This window comes from Balaenoptera physalus (genome assembly GCF_965194825.1).
Source record: "Balaenoptera physalus genome assembly, chromosome: 3".
NCBI classification, from domain to species: Eukaryota; Metazoa; Chordata; class Mammalia; order Artiodactyla; family Balaenopteridae; genus Balaenoptera; species Balaenoptera physalus.
Window position 1 is genome coordinate 54,812,477 of NC_138890.1, and position 25,470 is coordinate 54,837,946.

General features: G+C 36.6%; 1 protein-coding gene and 1 pseudogene across 2 annotated transcripts in view; one reads left to right on the forward strand and one right to left on the reverse strand.

The window, feature by feature from the left end:
* The window catches only part of LARS1 (leucyl-tRNA synthetase 1), a 66,499-nt gene that overhangs the window by 7,535 nt on the left and 33,494 nt on the right, over positions 1 to 25,470 (forward strand). The window contains exons 3-15 of the mRNA XM_082454066.1: positions 1,132 to 1,219; positions 1,622 to 1,702; positions 3,631 to 3,768; positions 6,208 to 6,369; positions 7,020 to 7,132; positions 12,913 to 12,976; positions 14,934 to 15,001; positions 15,121 to 15,346; positions 17,361 to 17,448; positions 17,531 to 17,607; positions 22,666 to 22,719; positions 23,485 to 23,625; positions 25,378 to 25,455. Coding sequence (XP_082310192.1) covers positions 1,132 to 1,219; positions 1,622 to 1,702; positions 3,631 to 3,768; positions 6,208 to 6,369; positions 7,020 to 7,132; positions 12,913 to 12,976; positions 14,934 to 15,001; positions 15,121 to 15,346; positions 17,361 to 17,448; positions 17,531 to 17,607; positions 22,666 to 22,719; positions 23,485 to 23,625; positions 25,378 to 25,455 — 1,378 coding nt within the window. The remainder of the gene's footprint in view (positions 1 to 1,131; positions 1,220 to 1,621; positions 1,703 to 3,630; positions 3,769 to 6,207; positions 6,370 to 7,019; positions 7,133 to 12,912; positions 12,977 to 14,933; positions 15,002 to 15,120; positions 15,347 to 17,360; positions 17,449 to 17,530; positions 17,608 to 22,665; positions 22,720 to 23,484; positions 23,626 to 25,377; positions 25,456 to 25,470) is intronic.
* LOC309657198 (translation machinery-associated protein 7 pseudogene) lies at positions 19,116 to 22,655 on the reverse strand (annotated as a pseudogene). Its single transcript has one exon. The product of its transcript is annotated as a translation machinery-associated protein 7 pseudogene (transcript).

Consider the following 25,470-nt stretch of genomic DNA (forward strand, 5'->3'; position numbering starts at 1 on the left):
AGTATTTTAATTTTTGTTTTATTGATGAGTATACTGAGACACAGAGAGGTTAAGTAACCAGCTTAAGATTGCATAGCTAGGAATTGACAGGGCTTGGACTTCTTATCAGGACTTTCTGATTCCAAAGTCTATCCTTGCTACTAAGCTACACTCTAATGGAATTTTTTTTTTTTTTTTTTTAAAGAGAGGAAAAGAATTTGCTCTAATACACAGTCTCTGGTGTTATACTTTAAACTATAATTTGAAGTTTCTATTTGGTTCTAGAACTTTGGTCAAATCTAAGGTAATTTAAAGTAATCAAAAGTGAATTAGAAAGTGCTTTTGCTCAGTGAAAGAAAATGAACTGAAGAAACTGAGAAACATGACATTAAATGAAAAAAGCTCACAAGTGAGTGAAACTAAATGATGTATCGTTTAAAGGCATAGACATATGTGCAAACTATTCAAAAACAAAAGAATGACCAAAGTAAATTTCAAGAAAGTGGTTCTCTCTGGTGGGAGGGTGGGGAGTAGCACACAGGTAGCTTCAGTGAGTTCATAAGTTGGATGGTGTGTTTACAGGTGGTCACTTATGAAGCACATGTGTGCTTTATAACTTACGTATGTCTGTTAGATACACTTGATTCATAGAAAAAAGGAGTATAACATAATACGTTAAGCAGCTTTAAAAAGGTGCTTTTTAAGGGAATTTATCACATATCGTGTAATTTTGAAGATGTTTTATTCTACCTGAGGGACTTTGAATTGCTTTATATATATCTAATGAAAGCATATCTCATTTAATCAGTAAAACAGTAAATTAATCCAGTCTCCCTATTAATTTTTTTTTTTTTAGTATATCATTTTTAACTCAGTATTTTAGCTTAAGTTAAACCTCCAATATTTGCTACAAGGATATTTAGTTCTTTAATAGCCACCTATAATATCTTAGTTTTTCTAAATCAAAAACAATTTTCAGTTTTAGAGAGCTTATAATTTCTGGATTTATAAATTTAATTTTCAATGTCTGTTTAATAACTAAAATTTAAACAAGTTATTTATAGTAACTGTCCCCATGACCCCACCCTTAATTGTAAAAGGAATTTAACATTTTCTTTTTTGTACTTTCTTTTTTACATGATTGTTTTGCAGCAAGGACAAGTACTTTGTAACCTTCCCATATCCATATATGAATGGGCGCCTTCACTTGGGACATACATTTTCTTTATCCAAATGTGAGGTAAAGCTTCCTCTATGTTTAATATAATGGGATGGGAGGGTCTTTAATAAATACTGTTTCAAAGAAAATGGCATCTATAGAATTTATTTCCTGTTAAGGGAACTTAGAATTCCTTAATTTTAAGCATGGTTTTTATGTTTAAGTAATTTAATTTTTCTATTTTCACATGCTGTATGTGTGTGTGTGCAGGGGTCTAGGTATGTATACATGTTCATAAGTAATTTATAGGTTGGTGAAAAGACAGAAAAAAAAGGATAACTTTGGAATGACTATAAAATCTAACTGGTATTCTAAAGGAAGATGTGAAGAGGAAAACAAAACTGATGATCTTCGTGAAAAGTTAGAATTTTGTATTCGTCTAGCATTTAAATTTGTAGTTTAAATTTAATTTTTTTTCTGTAGTTTGCAGTAGGGTACCAGAGATTGAAAGGAAAAACTTGTCTGTTTCCCTTTGGTTTACACTGTACTGGAATGCCTGTTAAGGTAAGATTGCTTTTGGGATTGCTTTGTACTCTTTTTAGCTTAGAGCAAATAGTAATATCCAGTTCAAGAGCTTGAAATAGGGTTTTCAAATATGTACTTCTATATTACGTTAAAGTGTTTTTTGAAGTGAACTGAATTTATTATCGTGAAGATTAATTTTTAGAAAACATTTGGAGAAGTGCTTAAAGGGCACACATTAAGGTCTAAGTGATTTCTCAGTAATGCTGATATCTTTTGGTTCCTTATATATTCATATTTCTGTTTTAGAATTAGATAATAACTACTAACAAGTAAAATGGGCAGTGTTTTGTGCATTCATGACGTATATAGGCTGTTGGAATAAAATAATAAACAGTTCTATCATATTTTGGTCATTTTTGCAAGTGTCTTAAATTTGTCATAAATTTATAATAAAAATAATTTTCGATAAACTATGGGCCAGAAAGCTACAGTTGAAAGGATTCCCTAAATCCTTGGGAATTGGGAAATATAACCCATTTCTTTTTATTCTCCAGTCTTTTATTTTGAAAAATGTCCAACCTATAGGAAAGGTAAAACGATAGTACAGTGAACACCCATGTACCCTTCACTTATAGTCACCAAGTTTTAACATTTGCCACAGCTGCTCTAGTTCTGTCTCTCAACATACAATACATGCACACTTTTTTCTCCCTTTTTCCGTGAATTCATTGAAAGTAAGTTGGCAGACATCATGACGTGTCACCCCTAAACATGGCAGCTTGTATCTGTTGAGAGCAAGGGCGTTCTTCTACATTGTCATAGTCCCATTGTCCACTCCACGAAATTGAACATTGTTGTATCCTTTCTGGTGTTTTTTTCCTTTTTATTTTGTGGATCACACTTTGCATTTGGTTATCACCAGTACAACGTCGATGAGGTTGGAACTTCCCACCGTATCACATCAAAAGACATATAATGGCAGCTTGTGTCATTTTAGTGATATTAAGTTAATAGTGCCAGATTTCCTCATTCTAAAGGTAGCTTTTCTCTTTTCTAATTAAAAAGTAATCTGTGGGATAATACCTTACGAGCCTCTGAATATTTGGTTACCCAGTAACTCAGTGCTTTTAGCATCCTTTCATGATCCTTGTCTTTCAATTATTGAATTTGTGGTTGTGAAATGGTGACTTTCTAGTTGTCTCATTCTTTCACTATTTGTTAGCTGAAATTCTTCATAGAAGTGTCCCCTCCCTTTTTTTGAAATTCACAATTCTATATTTGTATTTTTCTCATAACTTTAACACTGTCTACTTGGTGTCATCTTTGTTTGTGACAGTGGACTCATTATGGTACAGCTGAAAAGAGCTGGGGTTGTAAGTGCAGGTTCATGTTGTAATTCTGCAGCTTACTAGCTTTATAACCTTGGATAAATCCCTTCATCTTTCAGGGTTTGTTTTCTAACTTAATGTCTGTCCTATCTACCTAAATTTCAGAGTCAGGTTTTTTTTAAAAAAATAAATTTATTTATTTATTTATTTATTTTTAGCTGTGTTGGGTCTTGGTTGCTGCGTGCGAGCTTTCTCTAGTTGTTGACGAGCGGGGGCTACTCTTCGTTGCAGTGCGCAGGCTTCTCATCGCGGTGGCTTCTCTTGTTACGGAGCACGGGCTCTAGGCATGCGGGCTTCAGTAGTTGTGGCACGCGGGCTTCAGTAGTTGTGGCGCGAGGGCTCTAGAGCGCAGGCTCAGTAGTTGTGGCGCATGGGCTTAGTTGCTCCGTGGCATGTGGGATCTTCCCGGACCAGGGCTCAAACCCGTGCCCCCTGCATTGGCAGGCAGATTCTTAACCACTGCGCTACCAGGGAAGCCCCAGAGTCAGTTTTAGTTGGCCATAGAAACAACAAAAAAACTCAAATTGTTTCCACCTTAAATTTTTAACTTTACCATCTCTAATGTTGTGTTTTTTGTAGGCATGTGCTGATAAATTGAAAAGAGAAATAGAGCTTTATGGTTGCCCCCCTGATTTTCCAGATGAGGAAGAGGAAGAAGAAGAAATCAGTATTAAAACAGAAGATATAATAATTAAGGATAAAGCTAAAGGAAAAAAGGTTTGGTGGTTTGATGATACTTATTTTGGTTGAAGTTTTATATTTATATTTGTCTGATTTATATGTACATTCCCAGTACTAGCGTAGTACCTGACACATAAAAAATACTCAGTAATTTTTAAAAAGTAATAAAGCAGAATTATCTTTCTCACTTTTTGATTACCTTTTTTCCCCTTTTTACTTTATTTTGAAATAATTTTAGACTTACAGAAGGATTACAGGATTGTACAGGGTTCCCTTAGAATCATAACCCAGTTACATCTTATATAACCATGGTACAGTTCTCAAAACTAAGAAACCAACATTTGAACAATACTGTTTAAGAAACTACAGACTTCATTTGGATTTAACAGTTTTTCCTTAATATCCTTATTCTGTTCCAAGATCCAGTCCAAAATCCCATTTTGCATTTCCTTGTCATGTCTCTTCTTCTGTCTTCCATGATCTTGGCACTTTTGAAGAGTACTGGTCAGATAACTTATAGAATGTCCCTCATTTTGGGTTTGTCTGATGCTTTCTCATGAGTAGATTAAAGGTGATGTGTCTTCAATGTGTCATATCAGATAGTATAAGATATTGATATATCTTATTACTGGTGATGTTAACCTTGATTATTTGGTTTAGGTGGTGTCTATTAGGTTTTTCTCCTGTAAAGATTTCATTTTTCCCTTTGTAATTCATGTATGTTTTGGGAGAGATACTTTGAGGCTATGGAAATAATACCTTGTTGTTTTTTTTTTTAAACCATTGCGTTGTATACTTTATTTTTTAAAGATTTTTATTTTTATTTATTTATTTATTTATTTTGACTGCACTGGGTCTTAGTTGTGGCACTCAGGATCTTCGTTGTGGCATGCAGGATCTTTTAGTTGCGTGTGGCATGTGGACTTCTTAGTTGTGGCATGTGGACTCTTAGTTGTGGCATGCAAACTCTTAGTTGTGACACGCATGCAGGATCTAGTTCCCTGACCAGGGATCGAACCCGGGCCCCCTGCGCTGGGAGTGCGGAGTCTTACCCACTGGATCACCAGAGAAGTCCCAATATCTTGTTTCTTTTTATATATTTGCTCACTAATTTTAGCATTCATCAGTGGATCTTCCCTGCAACGGTTATTGCTGCATATTTTGTTCTAATGGTGATTTTCCGTTTCCCTCATTCCTTCTACATTTATTACCTGGAATTCTTCTGAAAGGAAAAGTTCCTTCTCCCCCATTTACTTGTTTATTAATTTCTTTTTTATATCAGTGTGGATTCATGCATATTTATTTATTCTTTGGTTTATAATCTAATCCTATTAGGGTTTTTTGAGTTATTGTTATTGCTCAAATTGTTCTAGCAATGGCCATTGGGGGAATCTTTTAGGTGGGCTCCTGTGTCCATTTGACATGCCCCCATCTTTTTTTCTTTTTTCTATCTCTTTCTTTTTTTTGTTTTTTTTGAGCACTTCTGTACTTTCAGGTGCCACAAGATGCTCCAGGCTCATTTTGTATTTTCCCTGTTTTAGCCCCAGAGTCAACCACTCTTCCAAGGAGTCCTTTTTCCTTTTATTGAAATATGGTATTTAGAAACTAAGTTCCGAGTGCTAGTTATGCTCATTGTTTCTAGGTCCTCTCAGTAGAAAGAGCAAGGAAATATATGTATGTCTACTAACCTGCTTATATGTACATGTCTGTATTTATTTCTTTATACATTTTTTAAAATTTCTTCATATTTTTTTAAATGAGGTTTTTTTTTAATTAATGTAAACTCTTCCTTCCTCCCTCCCTCCCTCCTTCCCTCCTTCCCTCCTTCCCTCCCTCCTTCCTTCCCTTCCTTTCTTCCTTCCTCTCTCTCCCTCCCTCCCTCCCTCCCTTCTTCCCACCCTCCCTCCTTTCCTCCATCTCTCTCTCACTCTTCACAGTGTATCGTTGTGTTGGTTTGACAAGTGCATGGAGTCATGTTTCTACCACCACAGTACTATACAGAGCAGTTTCCTCAGCCCCCAAATTCCTTGTCCTACCTTTTTATATAGTTCAGCCTTTTTTCCTACCTCCAGTCCCTGGCATGTGGTTACCTTTTTGATATTGGTAAATATTGGAAAAGGAGGAAACTCTTATTAGCAGCTTATTCATAGCTAAAAAAGGTGCATATGGTATTTGAAAAAAGGAAATAGTGAAGGTTTGGTGCTAAGATCTTATCTTTGTGATGATAATTTTTTATGGTTCCACCTCTGTATTGATAGTTGTCTTTGGTGTCAGAATCCAGGTATCAGACTATATGGTTTGGCAAACAGAACAGTACATCCAGATCCTGCAGTATTCTGACATGTCAACAGTATTGTCTTAGATTTTAAAAAACTACCAAATAGGATTATTCACTTAAAATTACTGTGGTCCTGGAATTTGTTAACCAGTTGTTAGTTGTTCTTTGATGGAGTTTGGTTTTGCTGTTATTTTCAGAGTAAAGCTGCTGCTAAAGCTGGATCTTCTAAATACCAGTGGGACATTATGAAATCCCTTGGTCTGTCTGATGAAGAGATAGTCAAATTTTCTGAAGCAGAATATTGGCTTGACTATTTCCCACCACTGGCTGTTCAGGATCTGAAGAGAATGGGTTTGAAGGTATGCCCATCACCCCCAGAGTGTAAGGAAATATGAAAAATACATTTATATTTGTGTGATTGAATGAGATTTGGACTACCTCTTAATTTAGAATAATATATTCCAGTAATGACTTGGTACTGTTATTGTCAGGTTAGAACCACATGGGCCTCAATGTAAGCAATGAAGTACTTCAATATTTGTTGTTTTGGAATGTATATATGTATATTAACAATTAGTAGAAAGGAATTCTATTCAAAGAATATGAAGAAGCCCACAACATTGTAAATCAACTATACTTCAATAAAATTAAACAAAACAAAACAAAACAAAAGATATGAAGAAGCCCAAGTGTAGCTTGAATATTTAGGGATACATAAAGGTGTTATGTAAATGCTCCTTCTTAATTTATTATAATTCCTGTATGTTTAATAGGTAAATGTGTGTGTTTAAAAACTTACATATTAAGCACAAATTAACATAATAATTATGGCATATTATATATTTAATAGGTGGAACTTGAAATTTTTTGGTTTGCTTTTGATATTTTTGATATAATTCTAAGTTGGGAAATAAGGAGTAGAAGAATAAATAATTGATTCATGGGAATTCCTGTCCATAGAGACCATATAAATTTCTCAAAAATTACCTTTTCCTTTCTCCTTGTGTAGGTAGACTGGCGTCGTTCCTTCATCACCACTGATGTTAACCCTTACTATGACTCGTTTGTCAGGTGGCAGTTTTTAACATTAAGAGAAAGAAGCAAAATTAAATTTGGGAAGCGGTGAGTTTGTTGTCCTTCGGTATAATAAAGTAAAAATCATGTAATTCCTGCATTGTAATTCAGTGTGCCCCGGAGCCTACTTTTTTCCATTATCTTTTCTCCTTTTATAATTTCTCTTTTTGTTCTCTTGTTTCCTTTGTATTCCTTTTTGTTTGGCTGGTGTCTCAGTTTCTCTGAGCTGCTTAGTGTTTGTGACAAATAGAACCAGGGAGAATAGGGGTCTCACTAAAGATTCTCTCTTATGGTCTCACTGAAGATTCTCTCTTATGTTCTCACTAAAGATTCTCTTAAGTATTCTAGCCAAGTAGAAAAATAATTTTATTTGTGTTTTAGTTTATCTTTTTGCTCTATAAAATGTTCTGTAAAGTTCTTCCTTGATTATATGGACTCATTAAAAGCTATCTGCATTTTTTTTAAAATTTTTTAATTTAATTTAATTTATTTCTTTATACAGCAGGTTCTTATTAGTCATCAGGTTTATGCACATCAGTGTATACATGTCAATCCCAATCGCCCAATTCATCACACCACCATCCCCACCCCCCCTGCGGCTTTTCCCCCTTGGTGGCCATACGTTTGTTCTCTACATCTGTGTCTCAACTTCTGCCCTGCAAACCGGTTCATCTGTACCATTTTTCTAGGTTCCACATACATGCGTTAATATACAATATTTGCTTTTCTCTTTCTGACTTAACTTCACTCTGTATGACAGTCTCTAGATCCATCCACGTCTCAACAAATGACCCAATTTCGTTCTTTTTATGGCTGAGTAATATTCCATTGTATATATGTACCACATCTTCTTTATCCAGTCATCTGTCGATGGGCATTTAGGTTGCTTCCATGACCTGGCTATTGTAAATAGTGCTGCAATGAACATTGGGGTGCACGTGTCTTTTTGAATTGTGGTTTTCTCTGGGTATATGCCCAGTAGTGGGATTGCTGGATCATATGGTAATTCTATTTTTAGTTTTTTAAGGAACCTCCATACTGTTCTCCATAGTGGCTGTATCAATTTACATTCCCACCAACAGTACAAGAGGGTTCCCTTTTCTCCACACCCTCTCCAGCATTTGTTGTTTGTACATTTTCTGATGATGCCCATTCTAACTGGTGTGAGGTGATACCTCATTGTAGTTTTGATTTGCATTTCTCTAATCATTAGTGATATTGAGCAGCTTTTCATGTGCTTCTTGGCCATCTGTATGTCTTCTTTGGAGAAATGTCTATTTAGGTCTTCGGCCCATTTTTGGATTGGGTTGTTTGTTTTTTTAATATTGAGCTGCATGAGCTGCTTGTAAATTTTGGAGATTAATCCTTTGTCAGTTGCTTCATTTGCAAATATTTTCTCACATTCTGAGAGTTGTCTTTTCGTCTTGTTTCTGGTTTCCTTTGCTGTGCAAAAGGTTTGAAGTTTCATTAGGTCCCATTTGTTTAGTTTTGTTTTTATTTCCATTACGGTAGGAGGTGGATAAAAAGATCTTGCTGTGATTTATGTAGAGTGTTCTTCCTGTTTTCCTCTAAGAGTTTTATAGTGTCTGGTCTTACATTTAGGTCTCTAATCCATTTTGAGTTTATTTTTGTGTATGGTGTTAGGGAGTGTTCTAATTTCATTCTTTTACATGTAGCTGTCCAGTTTTCCCAGCACCACTTATTGAAGAGACTGTCTTTTCTCCATTGTATATCCTTGCCTGCTTTGTCATAGATTAGTTGACCATAGGTGCGTGGGTTTATCTCTGGGCTTTCGATCTTGTTCCATTGATCTATGTTTCTGTTTTTGTGCCAGTACCATATTGTCTTGATTACTGTAGCTTTGTAGTATAGTCTGAAGTCAGGGAGTCTGATTCCTCCCGCTCCGTTTTTTCCCTCAAGACTGCTTTGGCTATTCGGGGTCTTTTGTGTCTCCATACAAATTTTAACATTTTTTGTTCTAGTTCCGTAAAAAATGCCATTGGTAATTTGATAGGGATTGCATTGAATCTGTAGATTGCTTTGGGTAGTATAGTCATTTTCACAATATTGATTCTTCCAGTCCAAGAACATGGTATATCTCTCCATCAGTTGGTATCTGCTTTAATTTCTTTCATCAGTGTCTTATAGTTTTCTGCATACAGGTCTTTTGTCTCCCTAGGTAGGTTTATTGCTAGGTATTGTATTCTTTCTGTTGCAGTGGTAAATGGGAGCGTTTCCTTAATTTCTCTTTCAGATTTTTCATCATTAGTGTATAGAAATGCAAGAGATTTCTGTGCATTAATTTTGTATCCTGCAACGTTACCAAATTCATTGATTAGCTCTAGGAGTTTTCTGGTGGCATTTTTAGGATTCTCTATGTATACTATCCTGTCATCTGCAAACAGTGACAGTTTTACTTCTTCTTTTCCAATTTGTATTCCTTTTATTTCTTTTTCTTCTCTGATTGCTATGGCTAGGACTTCCAAAACTATGTTGAATAATAGTGGTGAGAGTGAACATCCTTGTCTTGTTCCTGATCTTAAAGGAAATGCTTTCAGTTTTTCACCATTGAGAATGATGTTTACTGTGGGTTTGTTGTATATGGCCTTTATTATGTTGAAGTAGGTTCCCTCTATGCCCACTTTCTGGAGAGTTTTTATTGTAAATGGGTGTTGAATTTTGTCAAAAACTTTTTCTGCATCTATTGAGATGATCATATGGTTTTTATTCTTCAATTTGTGAATATGGTGTATCACATTGATTGATTTGCGTATATTGAAGAATCCTTGCATCCCTGGGATAAATCCCACTTGATCTTGGTGTATGATCCTTTTAATGTGTTGTTGGATTCTGTTTGCTAGTATTTTGTTGAGGATTTTTGCATCTCTATTCATCAGTGATATTGGTCTGTAATTTTCTTTTTTTGTAGTATCTTTGTCTGATTTTGGTATCAGGGTGATGGTGGCCTCATAGAATGAGTTTGGGAGTGATCCTTCCTCTGCAATGTTTTGAAAGAGTTTGAGAAGGATGGCTGTTTGCTCTTCTCTAAATGTTTGATAGAATTCACCTGTGAAGACATCTGGTCCTGGACTTTTGTTTGTTGGAAGATTTTTAATCACAGTTTCAATTTCATTACTTGTGAATGGTCTGTTCATATTTTCTGTTTCTTCCTGGTTCAGTCTTAGAAGGTTATACCTTTCTAAGAATTTGTCCATTTCTTCCAGGTTGTCCATTTTATTGGCATAGAGTTGCTTGTAGTAGTCTCTTAGGATGCTTTGTATTTCTGCGGTGTCTGTTGTAACTTCTCCTTTTTCATTTCTGATTTTATTGATTTGAGTCCTCTCCCTCTTTTTCTTGATGAGTCTGGCTAATGGTTTATCAATTTTGCTTATCTTCTCAAAGAACCAGCTTTTAGTTTTACTGATCTTTGCTATTGTTTTCTTTGTTCCTATTTCATTTATTTCTGCTCTGATCTTTATGATTTCTTTCCTTCTGCTAACTTTGGGTTTTGTTTGTTCTTCTTTCTCTAGTTCCTTTAGGTGTAAGGTTAGATTGTTCATTTGAGATTTTTCTTGTTTCTTGAGGTAGGCTTGTATAGCTATAAACTTCCCTCTTAGAACTGCTTTTGCTGCATCCCATAGGTTTTGGATTGTCGTGTTTTCATTGTCATTTGTCTGTAGGTATTTTTTGATTTCCTCTTTGATTTCTTCAGTGATCTCTTGGTTACTTAGTAACATATTGTTTAGCCTCCATATGTTTGTGTTTTTTACGTCTTTTTCCCTGTAATTCATTTCTAATCTCATAGTGTTGTGGTCAGAAAAGATGCTTGATATGATTTCAATTTTCTTAAATTTACTGAGGCTTGATTTGTGACCCAAGATGTGATCTATCCTGGAGAATGTTCCATGCACACTTGAGAAGAAAGTGTAATATGCTGTTTTTTGATGGAATGTCCTATAAATATCGATTAAATCTGTCTGGTCTATTGTATCATTTAAAGCTTCTGTTTCCTTATTTATTTTCATTTTGGATGATCTGTCCATTGGTGTAAGTGAGGTGTTAAAATCCCCCACTATTATTCAGTTACTGTCGATTTCCTCTTTTAGAGCTGTTAGCAGTTGCCTTATGTATTTAGGTGCTCCAATGTTGGGTGCATATATATTTATAATTGTTACATCTTCTCCTTGGATTGATCCCTTGATCATTATGTAGTGTCCTTCCTTGTCTCTTGTAATATTCTTTATTTGAAAGTCTATTTTATCTGATATGAGTATTGCTACTCCAGCTTTCTTTTGATTTCCATTTGCATGGAATATCTTTTTCCATCCCCTCACTTTCAGTCTGTATGTGTCCTTATGTCTGAAATGGGTCTCTTGTAGACAGCATATATATGGGTCTTGTTTTTGTATCCATTCAGCAAGCCTGTGTCTTTTGGTTGGAGCATTTAATCCGTTCACGTTTAGGGTAATTATCGATATGTATGTTCCTATGACCATTTTCTTAATTGTTTTGGGTTTGTTTTTGTAGGTCCCTTTCTTGTGTTTCCCACTTAGAGAAGTTCCTTTAGCATTTGTTGTAAAGCTGGTTTGGTGGTGCTGAATTCTCTTAGCTTTTGCTTGTCTGTAAAGCTTTTGATTTCTCCATCGAATCTGAATGATATCCTTGCCGGGTAGAGTAATCTTGGTTGTAGGTTCTTCCCTTTCATCGCTTTAAGTATATCACGCCACTCCCTTCTGGCTTGTAGAGTTTCTGCTGATAAATCAGCTGTTAACCTTATGGGAGTTCCCTTGTATGTTATTTGTTATTTTTCCCTTGGTGCTTTCAGTAATTTTTCTTTGTCTTTAATTTTTGCCAATTTGATTATTATGTGTCTTGACATGTTTCTCCTTGGGTTTATCCTGTATGGGACTTGCTGTACTTCCTGGACTTGGGTGGCTATTTCCTTTCCCATGTTAGGGAAGTTTTTGACTATAATCTCCTCAAATATTTTCTGTGGTCCTCTCTCTCTTCTCCTTCTGGGACCCCTATAATGCGAATGTTGTTGCGTTTAATGTTGTCCCAGAGGTCTCTTAGGTTGTCTTCATTTCTTTTCATTCTTTTTTCTTTATTCTGTTCCGTAGCAGTGAATTCCACCATTCTGTCTTCCAGGTCACTTATATGTTCTTCTGCCTCAATTATTCTGCTGTTGATTCCTTCTAGTGTAGTTTTCTTTTCAATTATTGTATTGTTCATCTGTTTGTTTGTTCTTTAATTCTTCTAGATCTTTGTTAAACATTTCTTGCATCTTCTCGATCTTTGCCTCCATTCTTTTTCTGAGCTCCTGGATCATGTTCACTATTGTTATTCTGAACTCTTTTTCTGGAAGGTTGCCTATCTCCACTTCCTTTAGTTGCTTTTCTGGGGTTTTATCTTGTTCCTTCATCTGGTACATAGCCCTCTGCCTTTTCATCTTGTCTGTCTCTTTGTGAATGTGGTTTTTGTTCCACAGGCTGCAGGATTGTAGTTCTTCTTGCTTCTGCTGTCTGCCCTCTGCTATCTGCATTTTAAAAGCAAATTTATATTTTACAGTCTTCTGTTTCATACCATAAAGCAAAGATCAGTGAATATTTTTCAGTGGTCTTACCTTTGATGAAGGCAGAAGGCTTTCATTAAATAACTATGTTGGCAGTAGAACTCGCCATAAAAGCATAAAAATAATGTAAACATTTGCTCAGTTAGAAGTTTTAGTTAGAAGAAATATTGTGATGGTTAGGAGCAACACTGACAAATATGTTAGGATAAAACTTGTATGTTATAATAATATTTGTCACTTATTATTTATTTTTTAGGTATACCATTTATTCTCCAAAAGATGGACAGCCTTGTATGGATCATGACAGGCAAGCTGGAGAGGTAATTATTTGTGCCGTAGAGTACCTATTGTAATAATTCTTTTTTTAAATAAATTTACTTATTTGTTTATTTTTGGCTGTGTTGGGTCTTTGTTGCTGCGCCCAGGCTTTTCTCTAATTGCGGCAAGCGGGGGCTACTCTTTGTTGTGGTATTCGAGCTTCTCATTGCGATGGCTTCTCTTTGTTGCGGAATACGGGCTCTAGGTGTGCGAGCTCTAGGCGTGTGGGCTTCAGTAGTTGTGGCATGCGGGTTCTGTAGTTGTGGCATATGGGCTTAGTTGCTTTGCAGTATGTGGGATCTTCCCGGACCAGGGCTTGAACCCATGTCCCCTTCATTGGCAGGTGGATTCTTAACTACTGCGCCACCAGGGAAGTCCCTATTGTAATAATTCTTAATATGGGCATAGAGTTCAAGAAATAGATTAGAAACCTAAAAATCACTTTATTTCAGTGCTGAGTTGTATAGTCATGATACTCTGGTGGCTGTTAAGCCAGAGGCAGAATGTCATCATAGGTACCTGTATCTTGTCAAGTACCTTGCTACTCCAAGAGTAGCACTAGGTTCAGCTGCATCAGCTTGTGTTAGAAAAGCACATTTTTGTTTGTTCGTTTGTTTTTTGTTTTTGTTTTGTTTCTTTGGCTGCTCTGCCTGGCTCGTGGGATTCCTCGACCAGGGATCGAACCCGGGCACTCAGTAGAGAAAGCGCAGAGTCCTAACCACTGGACCAACAGGGAAATCCTAGAAAAGCAGATTCTTGAACCTCACCCCCAAATTGCTGAATCAGAAGCTCTGGGGGTGGGGCCTAGGAATCTTTTAACGTGTTCTCAGTGTGATTCATATGCCTGCTAATGTTTGAGAAGCACCGCTTGGAGAGTGCACTGCTCTAAAAGGAGATCATGAGGAAAGGTAATGAGATATGTGGTTAACTGATATACGCAGATTCCATTTATACTTGCTTTGGTCACATGCCTACTTACTTATTTCCAAAGTACTTCCAGCCATGCATGACAGCGGTTCATTCTACATTCCTGTAGGACACATTAGTGACATTATTCCGTGTAATACTTGAATGAAGTAAGGGTAAGTCATTTGCCTAAAGCCTTGGCACAGTAAATCAACAGCAATGCCAGGATCTGAACTTTGCAGTCCCTATGAGTGTGTCATTCTTTGTTACCACCTTTGAACACATTTGTAGTCTAGCAACTACCTTTCAAAGTCAGCCTTCGATTATGATGTAACTTACCTGACAGAAATGAGCATTAATCAAAATTTTGAAAGGTTTGAGAGCCTTCAGAAGGCCCAGTTTACTGACTATGTTAAGCTTTAATATAGTCAGTGGTAGCAATATCCTAAATTTCAATAGTACCTCATAGTTTTTCACAGCATTTTCCTATCATTATCTTAGGTGTTCCTCAGGACAGTCCTGTATGAGGCACAGAGCAGTTATTTTACAGATGAGGAAATGAAGGCTTAGAGTGATTGTGACTCCTTGGGTCAAGCCACAAGTAAGGGCCCAGGCTAGGTTTTGAATGCACATCATTTGACCCCTGGTCCAGTGTATGTCTGTGATGACTGCTCTGTAGGATTGATGTTGGTTGTATCGTCTAACTCCGATTTTGGCAAACACTATTTTGGCTGATTAATCTAAGTCACTTCATTTTTTTTCCCGTTGTTCTTCCCTCTCAAGGGAGCTCTTAGCAAATCTTACTTAGTACAGTCTGGGCCTCCTTGATCAGTTTTGGTGTGGTGTGGGGTGGGATGGTGGTCTTCAAGTCATTTTTACACATTAGGCTTCCATGTGGTCAACACACCACTGGCAGTCTCTTCATTGGAAGAAAGAATTATTCTAACAATGCAGGAACTCATCTTAGAAATGTGAATCAGATCTGTCACATAGATTAGTAGGTGTAATCCAGGCCTTTCTTTCTCCCTTGACTTTTTGTTTTATTTTGTTTAGGGTGTTGGACCTCAGGAATATACTTTAATCAAGTTGAAAGTGCTTGAGCCATACCCATCCAAATTAAGGTAGGTTTGCTACCTACCTTAATAGGTAGAAGAATTGTTGCTTCATCTTTTTGAAATATCAGATAGTTGTGATAGAATCCATAAGATTTTTTGCATAAATGTATATTTTTTCTTCTTAGTGGCTTGAAAGGGAAAAATATCTTCTTGGTAGCTGCTACTCTCAGACCTGAGACCATGTTTGGACAGACAAACTGCTGGGTTTGCCCTCATATGAAGTACATTGGATTTGAGACAGTGAATGGAGATATATTCATCTGCACCCAAAGAGCCGCAAGGAATATGTCATACCAGGGCTTTACGAAGGACAACGGAGTGGTGCCTGTTGTTAAAGAGTTAATGGGAGAGGTAAGTTGGGTAGCAGACTTTATTTTAGTGCATGAATTTAGAGGAAAATGTCAAAAATGAAGCTTGAGAAAAGAACATTTAAAAAAACCTTTTAATTGAGGTATACGTTACAGTCAAATGTGTTAAGTCATAAATGTGTATATTTTTGGTGCATTTTCAAACGTGTATACAGTCATGTAAGCACCACCCAAATCAAGATATAGAACAGTTCCAGCACTGCAGAAGGTGCTGTCATGTCCATTTCACATCACTGCTCAGCCTGCTCCTGCAGAGGTAACCACTGCCATGACTTCAGTCACCAAAGATTAGTTGCTCTTCTTGAACTTTACACAGTGGAATTGTATAGTCTGTACTTTTTTGTGTTTAGCTTCTTTGGCTCAACATGATGCCTGTGAGATTCATCCATGTTGTGTGTAGGAGTAGTTTGTTCTTTTTTTTTTATTGCTGTGGTGTATTCATTGTGTGACCATATCAGTAAAATAGTATTTTTGAATTTTACATTGCAGCTCAGTAACTATCTGGTTGAAAAATACAGACAGTCCTCCCCGAGAGATTTAATAGCTGTGGTAGACATTATATTACTTTTTTAATATGATTACCTGCATTCCTGGAGTGGAATTGCAGCTGCTTTTTTTCTGAAAAGGAAGTCTTGGTTGATCTTAACTAAATCTAGATGGCTGCATAGCTCTTATCCTTAGAGTTAGTTTATTTACTTATTGGTGTTTCTGGGTGTGTTTTATTCCCTTTGGTAAATGCTGATCGTTGGTATCTTAATAAATAATCTTTTAAAAGAAAAGGATGGGTAGAATACCATCTCAATTCTCCTTTTGAATTGGAGAGTTTATTTCTTACTTATTTTGTAAACTTATTTTTTGACTAGGTTACTAAATATTCGTAAGACTCAAAATTCAAAAGACGAAAAGAGGGAATTCCCTGGCAGTCCAGTGGTTAGGACTCCATGCTTTCACTGCCGAGGGCACAGGTTCAATCCCTGGTTGGGGAACTAAGATCCCGCAAGCTATTCAGAGTGGCCAAAAATAAAAAAAAAAGACAAAAAGATCCACAAAATAGTCCCAGTCACTCAATTCTCCCTTTCATAGGCTGTCAGTAAAATCACTGTCTTGTGTATCCTTCCAGAAGTATTTCATGTGTATACAAGCAAATACATATATATATATATATATATATATATATATATATATATATATATACATATATATATATATATATATATTCTTTTGCCCTCTTTTTTACACACAAATGGCAATGTATTTTATCACATTGTCTGTGTTTTACTTTCTTTTTTACTTAACTATAACTTGGTAATCATTTTTTCAGTAGGTAAACATCTTCCTTGTTCTCTCTTTTTCTTTCTGGTTGTGCCATGCAGCTTAAGGGATCTTAGTTCCCTGACCAGGGATTGAACCTCAGCTCCCTGCATTGGAAGCATGGAGTCTTAACCACTGGACTGCTGGGATAGCCCCGCAAGCTGTTTGTTGATATATGAGAATATGGGTCCAATATTATCAGATCTTCTGATTTTTTCTTTTAAGATACATCTTTCTAATTCAGTTTGTCTTCCTAATTATCATTTAAAATAGAGATACAGTATTCTATCTTGTTGATGTTTCATATTTTATTAAGTGATTTTTTTATCATTTAAAGTTTTAGTTGTTTCCAGGTTTTGGCTAATGTAGTTAACACAGCATTGGGGAGATTCTCAAAGAAAAAATAATTCTTTTTCCTTTGAGGTAAATTCCTAGGATTGGATTGCTGGGTCCAAGTTGGATTCCTATATTGTTTTCCTCAAGCAATGTATAAGTGTATTAATTTCTTCACAACCTTGCGAGATTTGGGTATTATAATTATTTTCAATTATTTTTAGTCTAGTAGGTATAAAAGAATGAGTGTTGTTGATTATTAGCTTCTCAGGGCTTAAAATGTTAACATTGTTTTAAATTTTAATGATTAGAATAAGTTACTTCTGCTTTATGCTCATCTTTTTCTTACATAGGATATTCTTGGTGCATCACTTTCTGCACCTTTAACATCTTATAAGGTGATCTATGTTCTCCCAATGCTCACCATCAAGGAGGATAAAGGTAAAGAGTTTATTTCTTTCTAGAAATTCTTTGGGAAACACATTCTGGTTATATTAGTTAATTCTACATTTTCTTTTATAAGGTACTGGTGTGGTCACAAGTGTTCCTTCTGACTCCCCTGATGATTTTGCTGCCTTCAGAGACTTGAAGAAAAAGCAAGTGAGTATCTGTGTCTCATGTTCGTATTTCCTCTTCATCATCTCATTGGTTAGGTACCACTGAACTAATTATTGGATTAGGCTAAAAAGCTATGCATGTATCTTTGAAATGCTGCCTTTAACCTGTTTCTTGATATTTACATGTTTTTTTCTATGATTTGAATTTTAAATATTGATGTAAAATTTATAGAATCTTTTTTTTTTTTTGGCTGTGCTGTGTGGCATGTGGGATCTTAGTTCCCTGACCAGGGATCGAACCCATGCCCTGCTGCCTTGTAATCGTGGAGTCTTAACCACTGGACCACCAGGGAAGTCCCCATAGAATCTTTTTTTCAAGACTTATTTTTTTAGAGCAGTTTTAGGTTCATAATAAAAATCGAGAGGAAGGTACAGAGATTTCCCATCTACCCCCTGCTTCAACACCTGCATAGCCTCCCCCATTATTAGTATCACTCACCAGAGTGGTACATTTTGTTTCTTTTTACCGAAGATGAACCTACATTGACACATCATAATCACCCAAAGTCCATAGTTTACCTTAGGGTTCACTCTTGGTGTTGTACATTCTGTGGGTTTGGACAAATGTATAATGACATGTGTCCATCATTATAATACACAGAGGATTTTCACTGCCTTAAAAATCCTCTGTGCTCTTTTTGTTCGTCTCTCCTCCCTCCCACCTCTGGCAACCACTGATCCCTCCCTCCTTCCCTCCCTCCCTCCCTCCGGGTCTTAGTTGCAACATGTGGGATCTTCATTGCAGCATGCGGGATCTAGTTCCCTGACCAGGGATCGAACCCTGGCCCCCTGCATTGGGAGTGTGGAGTCTTAACCACTGGACCAGCAGGGAAGTCCCCAATGATCTTTTTAATTGTCACCACAGTTTTACCTTTCCAGAAAGTCATATAGTTGGAATCATACAGTATGTAGCCTTCTTAGATTTTCTTTCAATTAGCAATATGTATTTTAAGTTTTCTCATATCTTTTCATAGCTTGATAGCATATTTCTTTTTAGCGCTAATAATATTCTGTTGTCTGGATGTACATTTATTCATTCACCTGCTGAAGAACATCTTGGTTGCTAGCAAGTGTTGGCAGTTATGAGTAAAGCTGCTGTAAACATCTGTGTGCAGGATTTTGTATAGACAACTCTTTTTTTTTTTTTTTAAATTTTTTAATTTTTTTAATGCTATTCTTGTCTGCTTACATTCTTTTTATGTATGTATGTATGTATGTATGTATGGCTGTGTTGGGTCTTCGTTTCTGTGCGAGGGCCTTCTCTAGTTGTGGCAAGTGGGGGCCACTCTTCATCGCGGTGCGCGGGCCTCTCACCATCACGGCCTCTCGTTGCCGAACACAGGCTCCAGACGCGCAGGCTCAGTAGTTGTGGCTCATGGGCCCAGTTGCTCCGCGGCATGTGGGATCTTCCCAGACCAGGGCTCGAACCCGCGTCCCCTGCATTGGCAGGCAGATTCTCAACCACTGCGCCACCAGGGAAGCCCCTAGACAACTCTTTTGTGTAAATACCAAGGGGTGCGATTGCTGGATCATATGGTAAAAGTATGTGTAATTTTGTAAGAAACCACCAAACTGTCTTCCAAAGTGGCTGTACCATTTTGCATTCTTACCAGCAATGTATGAGAGTTCCTGTTGCTCCACATCCTTGTCAGCGTTTGGTATTGTCAGTTTTCCAGATTTTGGCCGTTGTAATTGGTGTGTAGTCATATCTCATTGTTTTATTTTGCATTTTCTTGATGGCAGATGTTGTGGAGTGTCTTTTCATATGCTTATTTGCCATCTGTGTATCTTCTTTGGTGAGATTTGTCTGTTAAGGTCTTTGGCTTATTTACTTATTTGTTTTTTTCAAATGAGTTGTTTTAATTCCAGGTGGTACAGAATTCAGGATAGAACAAAGACTTAAGAACACATTTTGGCAGGGTTCTGGGCTGGGTTTATGCAGATCTCATAGCTAAGGCAGAAATGGCTGAGAAGAGCTAAAGACAAGATGAGCCACTGTATGATTTTTTTTTTTAACAAAAGTTTATTCTTACATGTACAATAGGTTCCAAGACAACACTTCATTCTAGCTATAAGTGGCAACAGATACTATGGCAGGGAGTCCAGATGTTTAAACAGGAATGGAATTAGGATCATCATTGCCTCAAACACAAGGAACCGCTTACTTTTTGCCAGATTTTTTAATTCCACCTGTGGCCAGGGGAGCCTTTCCCTGTGGCCTTCGCTTTTAGCTCCTTGAGTTGCTTCTGCTCCTCCTTCTGTTTCTGCTTGAATGCCTTATCTTCCTCGTCCATCTGTTTGGCTTGCTTCTTGAGGTGCTTCAGGGGCTTCTCCTCGCCACCTTCATGGCCCAACATGGTGTCTGCCACCCCTTCCCCAGAGCCTGCTCCCGGAAGCCTTATTTTTTAAATCAGGTTGTTTGTTTTCTTATTGTTGAGTTTTAAGAGTTCTTTGTATATTTAACAGTCCTTTATCAGATGTGTTTTTTGCAAATATTTTTTCTCAGTGTGTGGTTTGTCTTTCAGTTCCCTTGATATTGTCTTTTGCAGAGAAGAAATTTTTAATTTTAATGAAGTCCAGCTTATCAATGATTTCTTTCATAGATTATGTCTTTGGTGTTGTATCTAAAAAGGCATCACCATACCCGTGGTCATTTAGGTTTTTTCCTGTGTTATCTTCTAGGAGTTTTATGGTTTTGTGTTTTACATCTAGGTCCATGATCTGTTTTGAGTTAATTTTTGTGTTGCGTGTCAGGACTGTGTCTAAATTCATTTTTTTGCTTGTGGATGTCCAGTTGTTCCAGTAACATTTGTTGAAGAGACTGTCTTTGCTCCATTGTATTGCCTTTGCTCCTTTGTCAAAGATCAGTTGACTGTATTTATGAGGGTCTCTTTCTGGGCTCTCTGTTATGTTCCATTGATCTATCTGTCTATTCTTTTGCCAGCACCACACTATCTTGGTTATTATAACTTTATAGTAAGTCTTGAAGTCAGACAGTGTCAGTCTTCCAACTTTATTCTTCTTTTATATTGAGTTGGCTATTCTGGGGCTTATTCCTCTCCATGTAAACTTTGGAATCAGTTTGTTGATACCCATAAAGTAACTGGCTAGAATTTTGATTGAGAGTGTATTGAATCTATTGGTTAAGTTGAAAAGAACTGACATCTTGACAACATTATGTCTTCTAATCCTTGAACATGGAATATCTCTCCATTTATTCAGTTCTTCTTTGATACTGTTCCTCAGAGTTTTGTAGTTTTCCTCATATCTTACATTTACATTGTTAGTTTTGTACCTAAGTGCAATTGAACAACACAGGTTTGAACTGTGCAGGTCCATTTATAAGTCTTTTTTCAATAAATATGTACTACAGTACCAGGTGATCTGTGGTTGATTGAATTTGCAGATGTGGAACCACGGATACAGTGGTCTGACTGTAAAGATATATGCAGATTTTTGACTGCTTGGGGTAGTTGGCACCACTAACCCCCATGTTGTTGAAGGGGCAACTGTATTTAATTTTGGGGGTTACTAGTGTAAGTGGTATTGTGTTTTTAATTTCAAGTTCCCCTTGTTAATTGTTGGTATATAGGAACACCATTGAATTTTGTATTTTAGCCGTGTATCCTGCAACCTTTCTATAATTGTCTATTAGTTCCAGGACGTTTTTTTTGTTGATTCTTTTGGATTTTCTACATAGATGATCATGCTATCTGCAAACAAAGACAGTTTTGTCTTCCTTCCCAGTCTGTAAACCTTTTCTTTTCTTGCCTTATTTAATTACCAAGAGCATTCAGTATGATGTTGAAAAGGAGTGGTAAGAGGGGATATGCATTGTGTCTGATCTTAGTGGGAAAGCTTTGAATTTTTTGAAAAATCATCAAGTATGATTTTAGCTGTAGGTTGGTTTTTTTTTTCTTTGGCCACACTGCGTGGCTTGTGGGATCTTAGTTCCCCGACCAGGGATTGAACCCTGCCCCTTGGCATTGAAAGCGCGCAGTCCTAACCACTGGACCGCCAGGGAATTCCCTAACTGTAGGTTTTTTATATGTAGTCTTTACCAAGTTGAGAAAATCTGCTTCTATTCTAGTTTACTGAGAGTTTTTATCTTGAATAGGTATTGGATTTGGCCAAATACTTTTTTTCATCTGTTGATATGATTGTGTGATTATTCTTTTTTAACCTGTTGATGTGATGGATTTCATAAAACTTTTGAAAAAAAGGTTTGAGAAAAATTTTCTGATATTCACATTTTCATTGCAACCTGGAATATGAACCTCATTTTAAGTGGTGTGTGTGTGTGTGTATGTATATGAATTTTTGCTTTTGGCTGTACAGTTTCATTAAGTCATTCACTCTAACTTAAACTGTTTAGTTTTTTAAAGTCATACGTCCCTTCTTGAGATATTTTGTAAAATTAAAAAATTGCTCTCTATGGAGGGAAGAACAAAAATAGTTTTAAAAAGTTTGGAGGGTGTTTCTCTTAATGATTATACAGTGAGTCCCCTACATATGAACCTTCAGGTTGTGAACTTCAAAGATGCGAATGTGCATCTGGTTCCAGCAAGGAACCAGAATCTGTGCCATCCATCAATGTTAGGCATGAGTGAAATTGCAGTTTGCCCTCCGTCTCCTATTGCTGACGATCCTTCAGCTCTACTATCTCCCACCTCCTGTCCCTCCTCCAGTCAGTAACTCTTCTTGCCTGTTCACTTGATGCCAGCCCCTGTATGCCAGCTGTTGTACAGTACTACTGTAATATACTTTTCAAGGTACTGTACTGTAAGATTAAAAATGCTTTCTTTATTTTTTGTGTTTGTTTGTCTTTTATGTATTATTTGTGTGAAAAGTATTATAAACTTGTTACAGTACAGTACTATATAGCTGATTATGTTAGCTGGGTACCTGGGCTAATTTTGTTGGACTTAAGAACAAATTGGACTTATGAATGTGCTCTGGGAATGGAACTCGTTTGTATGTAGGGGACTTACTGCACCAGTAAAGTATTGATCATTAATATTAACTTCCAATTTTTTTGTAGGCTTTACGAGCAAAATATGGAATTAGAGATGACATGGTCTTGCCATTTGAGCCTGTGAGTACATAGATGATTCAGAATATTAATATCCATTTCTTTATTAGAGAAAAAAAGAGGAGCTAACACTTTACTTGTAACAGAATTAAGTAATTGGTAGAGTATGAAATAAGAGGGAATTTGTTTAAGAGTTTATTTACTTTAACGTGATATCTGCTGTGGTGGATAAGAGCAAAAGAAGAACCAACAATAGGCATTTTCTTAGCACCTGGCACCTGTAATTCTGAAACAAACAAGTAGCCTTTTAGCATTACTAATTTATAGTAGCTTATTTTCTAGTGTGGCCAATTTCCAGGCTTCTAAAGACAAAATTTTGCCATATTACTCATGAATGTTTATGTTTTCATATTAGTATCTGCAGAAGAAAAAAAATTTAAATTACTAGTGAATAGTTTTCATGAAGAATCCAGAAGACTTAATATAAACCAGAAATAAGACCATCCATAAATTTAGTTGTTTACAGCGTTTTGCTAGTTTCAACATTAGTTAATTATGTGCCAGTGGGGGGTTGAGAGTTGGGGAAGGTGTGTGTGTAGTGAGGGAGGGACGGTGAGGGGGTTGGTGCAGAGAATTCGCGGGGTTCCTATGGAGAGTAGGAACACAAACTCACATCTGGATGTTAGTCCCTAATGTGTGACACTGCCCTAATGATATATAAAATCTGAAGTGACTTCATTGGACAGTAGAGGCAAAAGGACCATGCCTTTCGGGCTGTTTTTGTGTTTATTCAGTGTGAATAAGTTGTGACATAGCTCTTTTTTGCAGGTGCCAGTCATCGAAATTCCAGGCTTTGGACAGCTTTCTGCTGTAACCATGTGTGATGAGTTGAAAGTTCAGAGCCAGAATGACCGAGAAAAACTTGCAGAAGCAAAGGAGAAATTATACCTAAGAGGCTTTTATGATGGTGTAAGTAATAATTTTGTTATCATTTTTATTTGATTTACTTACTCCATGCTCTATGATTTTCTTCTTAGTGATTTAGAAAAAAACTATAGAAAAATTCAATATTGTTTCAGCTATATCCTGTTTTGAGAGGGATTACTATAAGATTGTGTTCTTCTGTTTCCAAATTTATTTTTTTAATCTATTTTGGTCCAATAGTATTTACAGAAATTCCATTTTTGTGCCCTCTAATCTCTGAGTGAATTTCTTGAGAAGATATTTAAAGTTAGTTCATATTATTATACAGTAAATTCCAAAGGCTTATTGCATGGACCATACCTGGTCCCTTCTTTTCCTCTCTTAATTGTGGAGTTCATATTTTAAATAAGCAGTTTCATTCAGTTCATTAATTTACTTGTTAATGCCTATTCCATGCCATGTTAGCACAACAGGTAAGTTGTGAACCTCTCTTTTCTCCTCAATTGTGCATATGTTAACGTGGCTTACATTTCCATGGAAAGAAGATGAGGCTAGAGAAGGTAAAAACCCAATCAAGTTGCTAGTGACTTGAGGTTGAAATGAAGATTTTTAAGGCTGTGAGAATGTTCTTTATTTTTACCTTTACTTTCATTTCTCTGGATAACCAAGAATTGGTTATATGTCCTTTTTAAAAGTAACTTACACGTTTTGGATGACAGTAAAAGCCAACAGTTACAGAGCATTTACATATTAACTTACTTATATCTCAAAATAACCTTGTGAAGTAGGCACTTATTCCCGATTTATAGATGAGGAAATTGAGGCACTAAGAGATTAAGAAATTTACCTAAGATCAGGTAGATAGCCAGGCAGAGGCAGAACTGGGACTCACACTAGGCAACTTGGCTCTAAGATTTCTGCTTTTAACCCCTGTGCCATAATGATCAATAACTATAATTTCATAATGATGAATTAAGTAGATATGAAGCATTTTGGTACGTTAGAGAATTGGGGCAGAAAAAGAACACGTGTCTTTTCCACTTAAGATAGAAACTATTAAGAATTCCCTGGTGGTCCAGTGGTTAGGACTCTGCACTCCGATTGCTGAGGGCCCAATTTCAATCCCTGGTCAGGGAACTAAAACCCCAATCCCACATGCTGCGCAGTGTGGCAAAAAAAAAAAAAAAAAAAAAAAAACTATTTGAGAGAGTCAACAGGAGTCAGATAGATGGAGGTCAGAGTATCAGCTGGAAGGGGATTGTGGCTTTGCTCTGTGACAGCAATGGGAAAGTCATTACTTTGCCCTAGAATTAAATCTCCCCACTACGTAAAAGGCAGAGTTGAAAAACAGTAGGCCTTCCTCTAAGAGCCAAGTTTATCACACGGCCAAGCGAAGGAGAATGCTTGCTGACAACAGGCGGAGCTGAAAAGAGAAGCCTAAGTGGGGCCGAGCTGCATTTGCTCAGTTCCTTCTAAAGCCTTCAGGAATGATGTGAGTTAGGGTAGAGGAATCCTCTCTACATGGAAACCTGAGACGTGGGAAGGAAGTGAGCATTTCTTTCTAATCGTGTTCATAATACTTATCCTAGTTATACTGAAAGAAAAACAAGTGTGTTGTAACTATTAGTTGTCCAAGCTGTGCCAAAATAAAAATTTATGGTTATAAATGTGATGAATTTCACACTAAAAATATTTTGATTGTGTGTGGAAGTAAATTTAGTTAGGGAAAGTTCTAGGGGGGGCACCCAAAGCAAATTTTAATTGTATGTGCTTTTTCCCTACTTCTCATCCTTTTAGGTAATGTTGGTGGATGGATTTAAGGGACAGAAGGTCCAAGACGTAAAGAAGACTATTAAAAACAAGATGATTGACACTGTATGTAATAGGCTA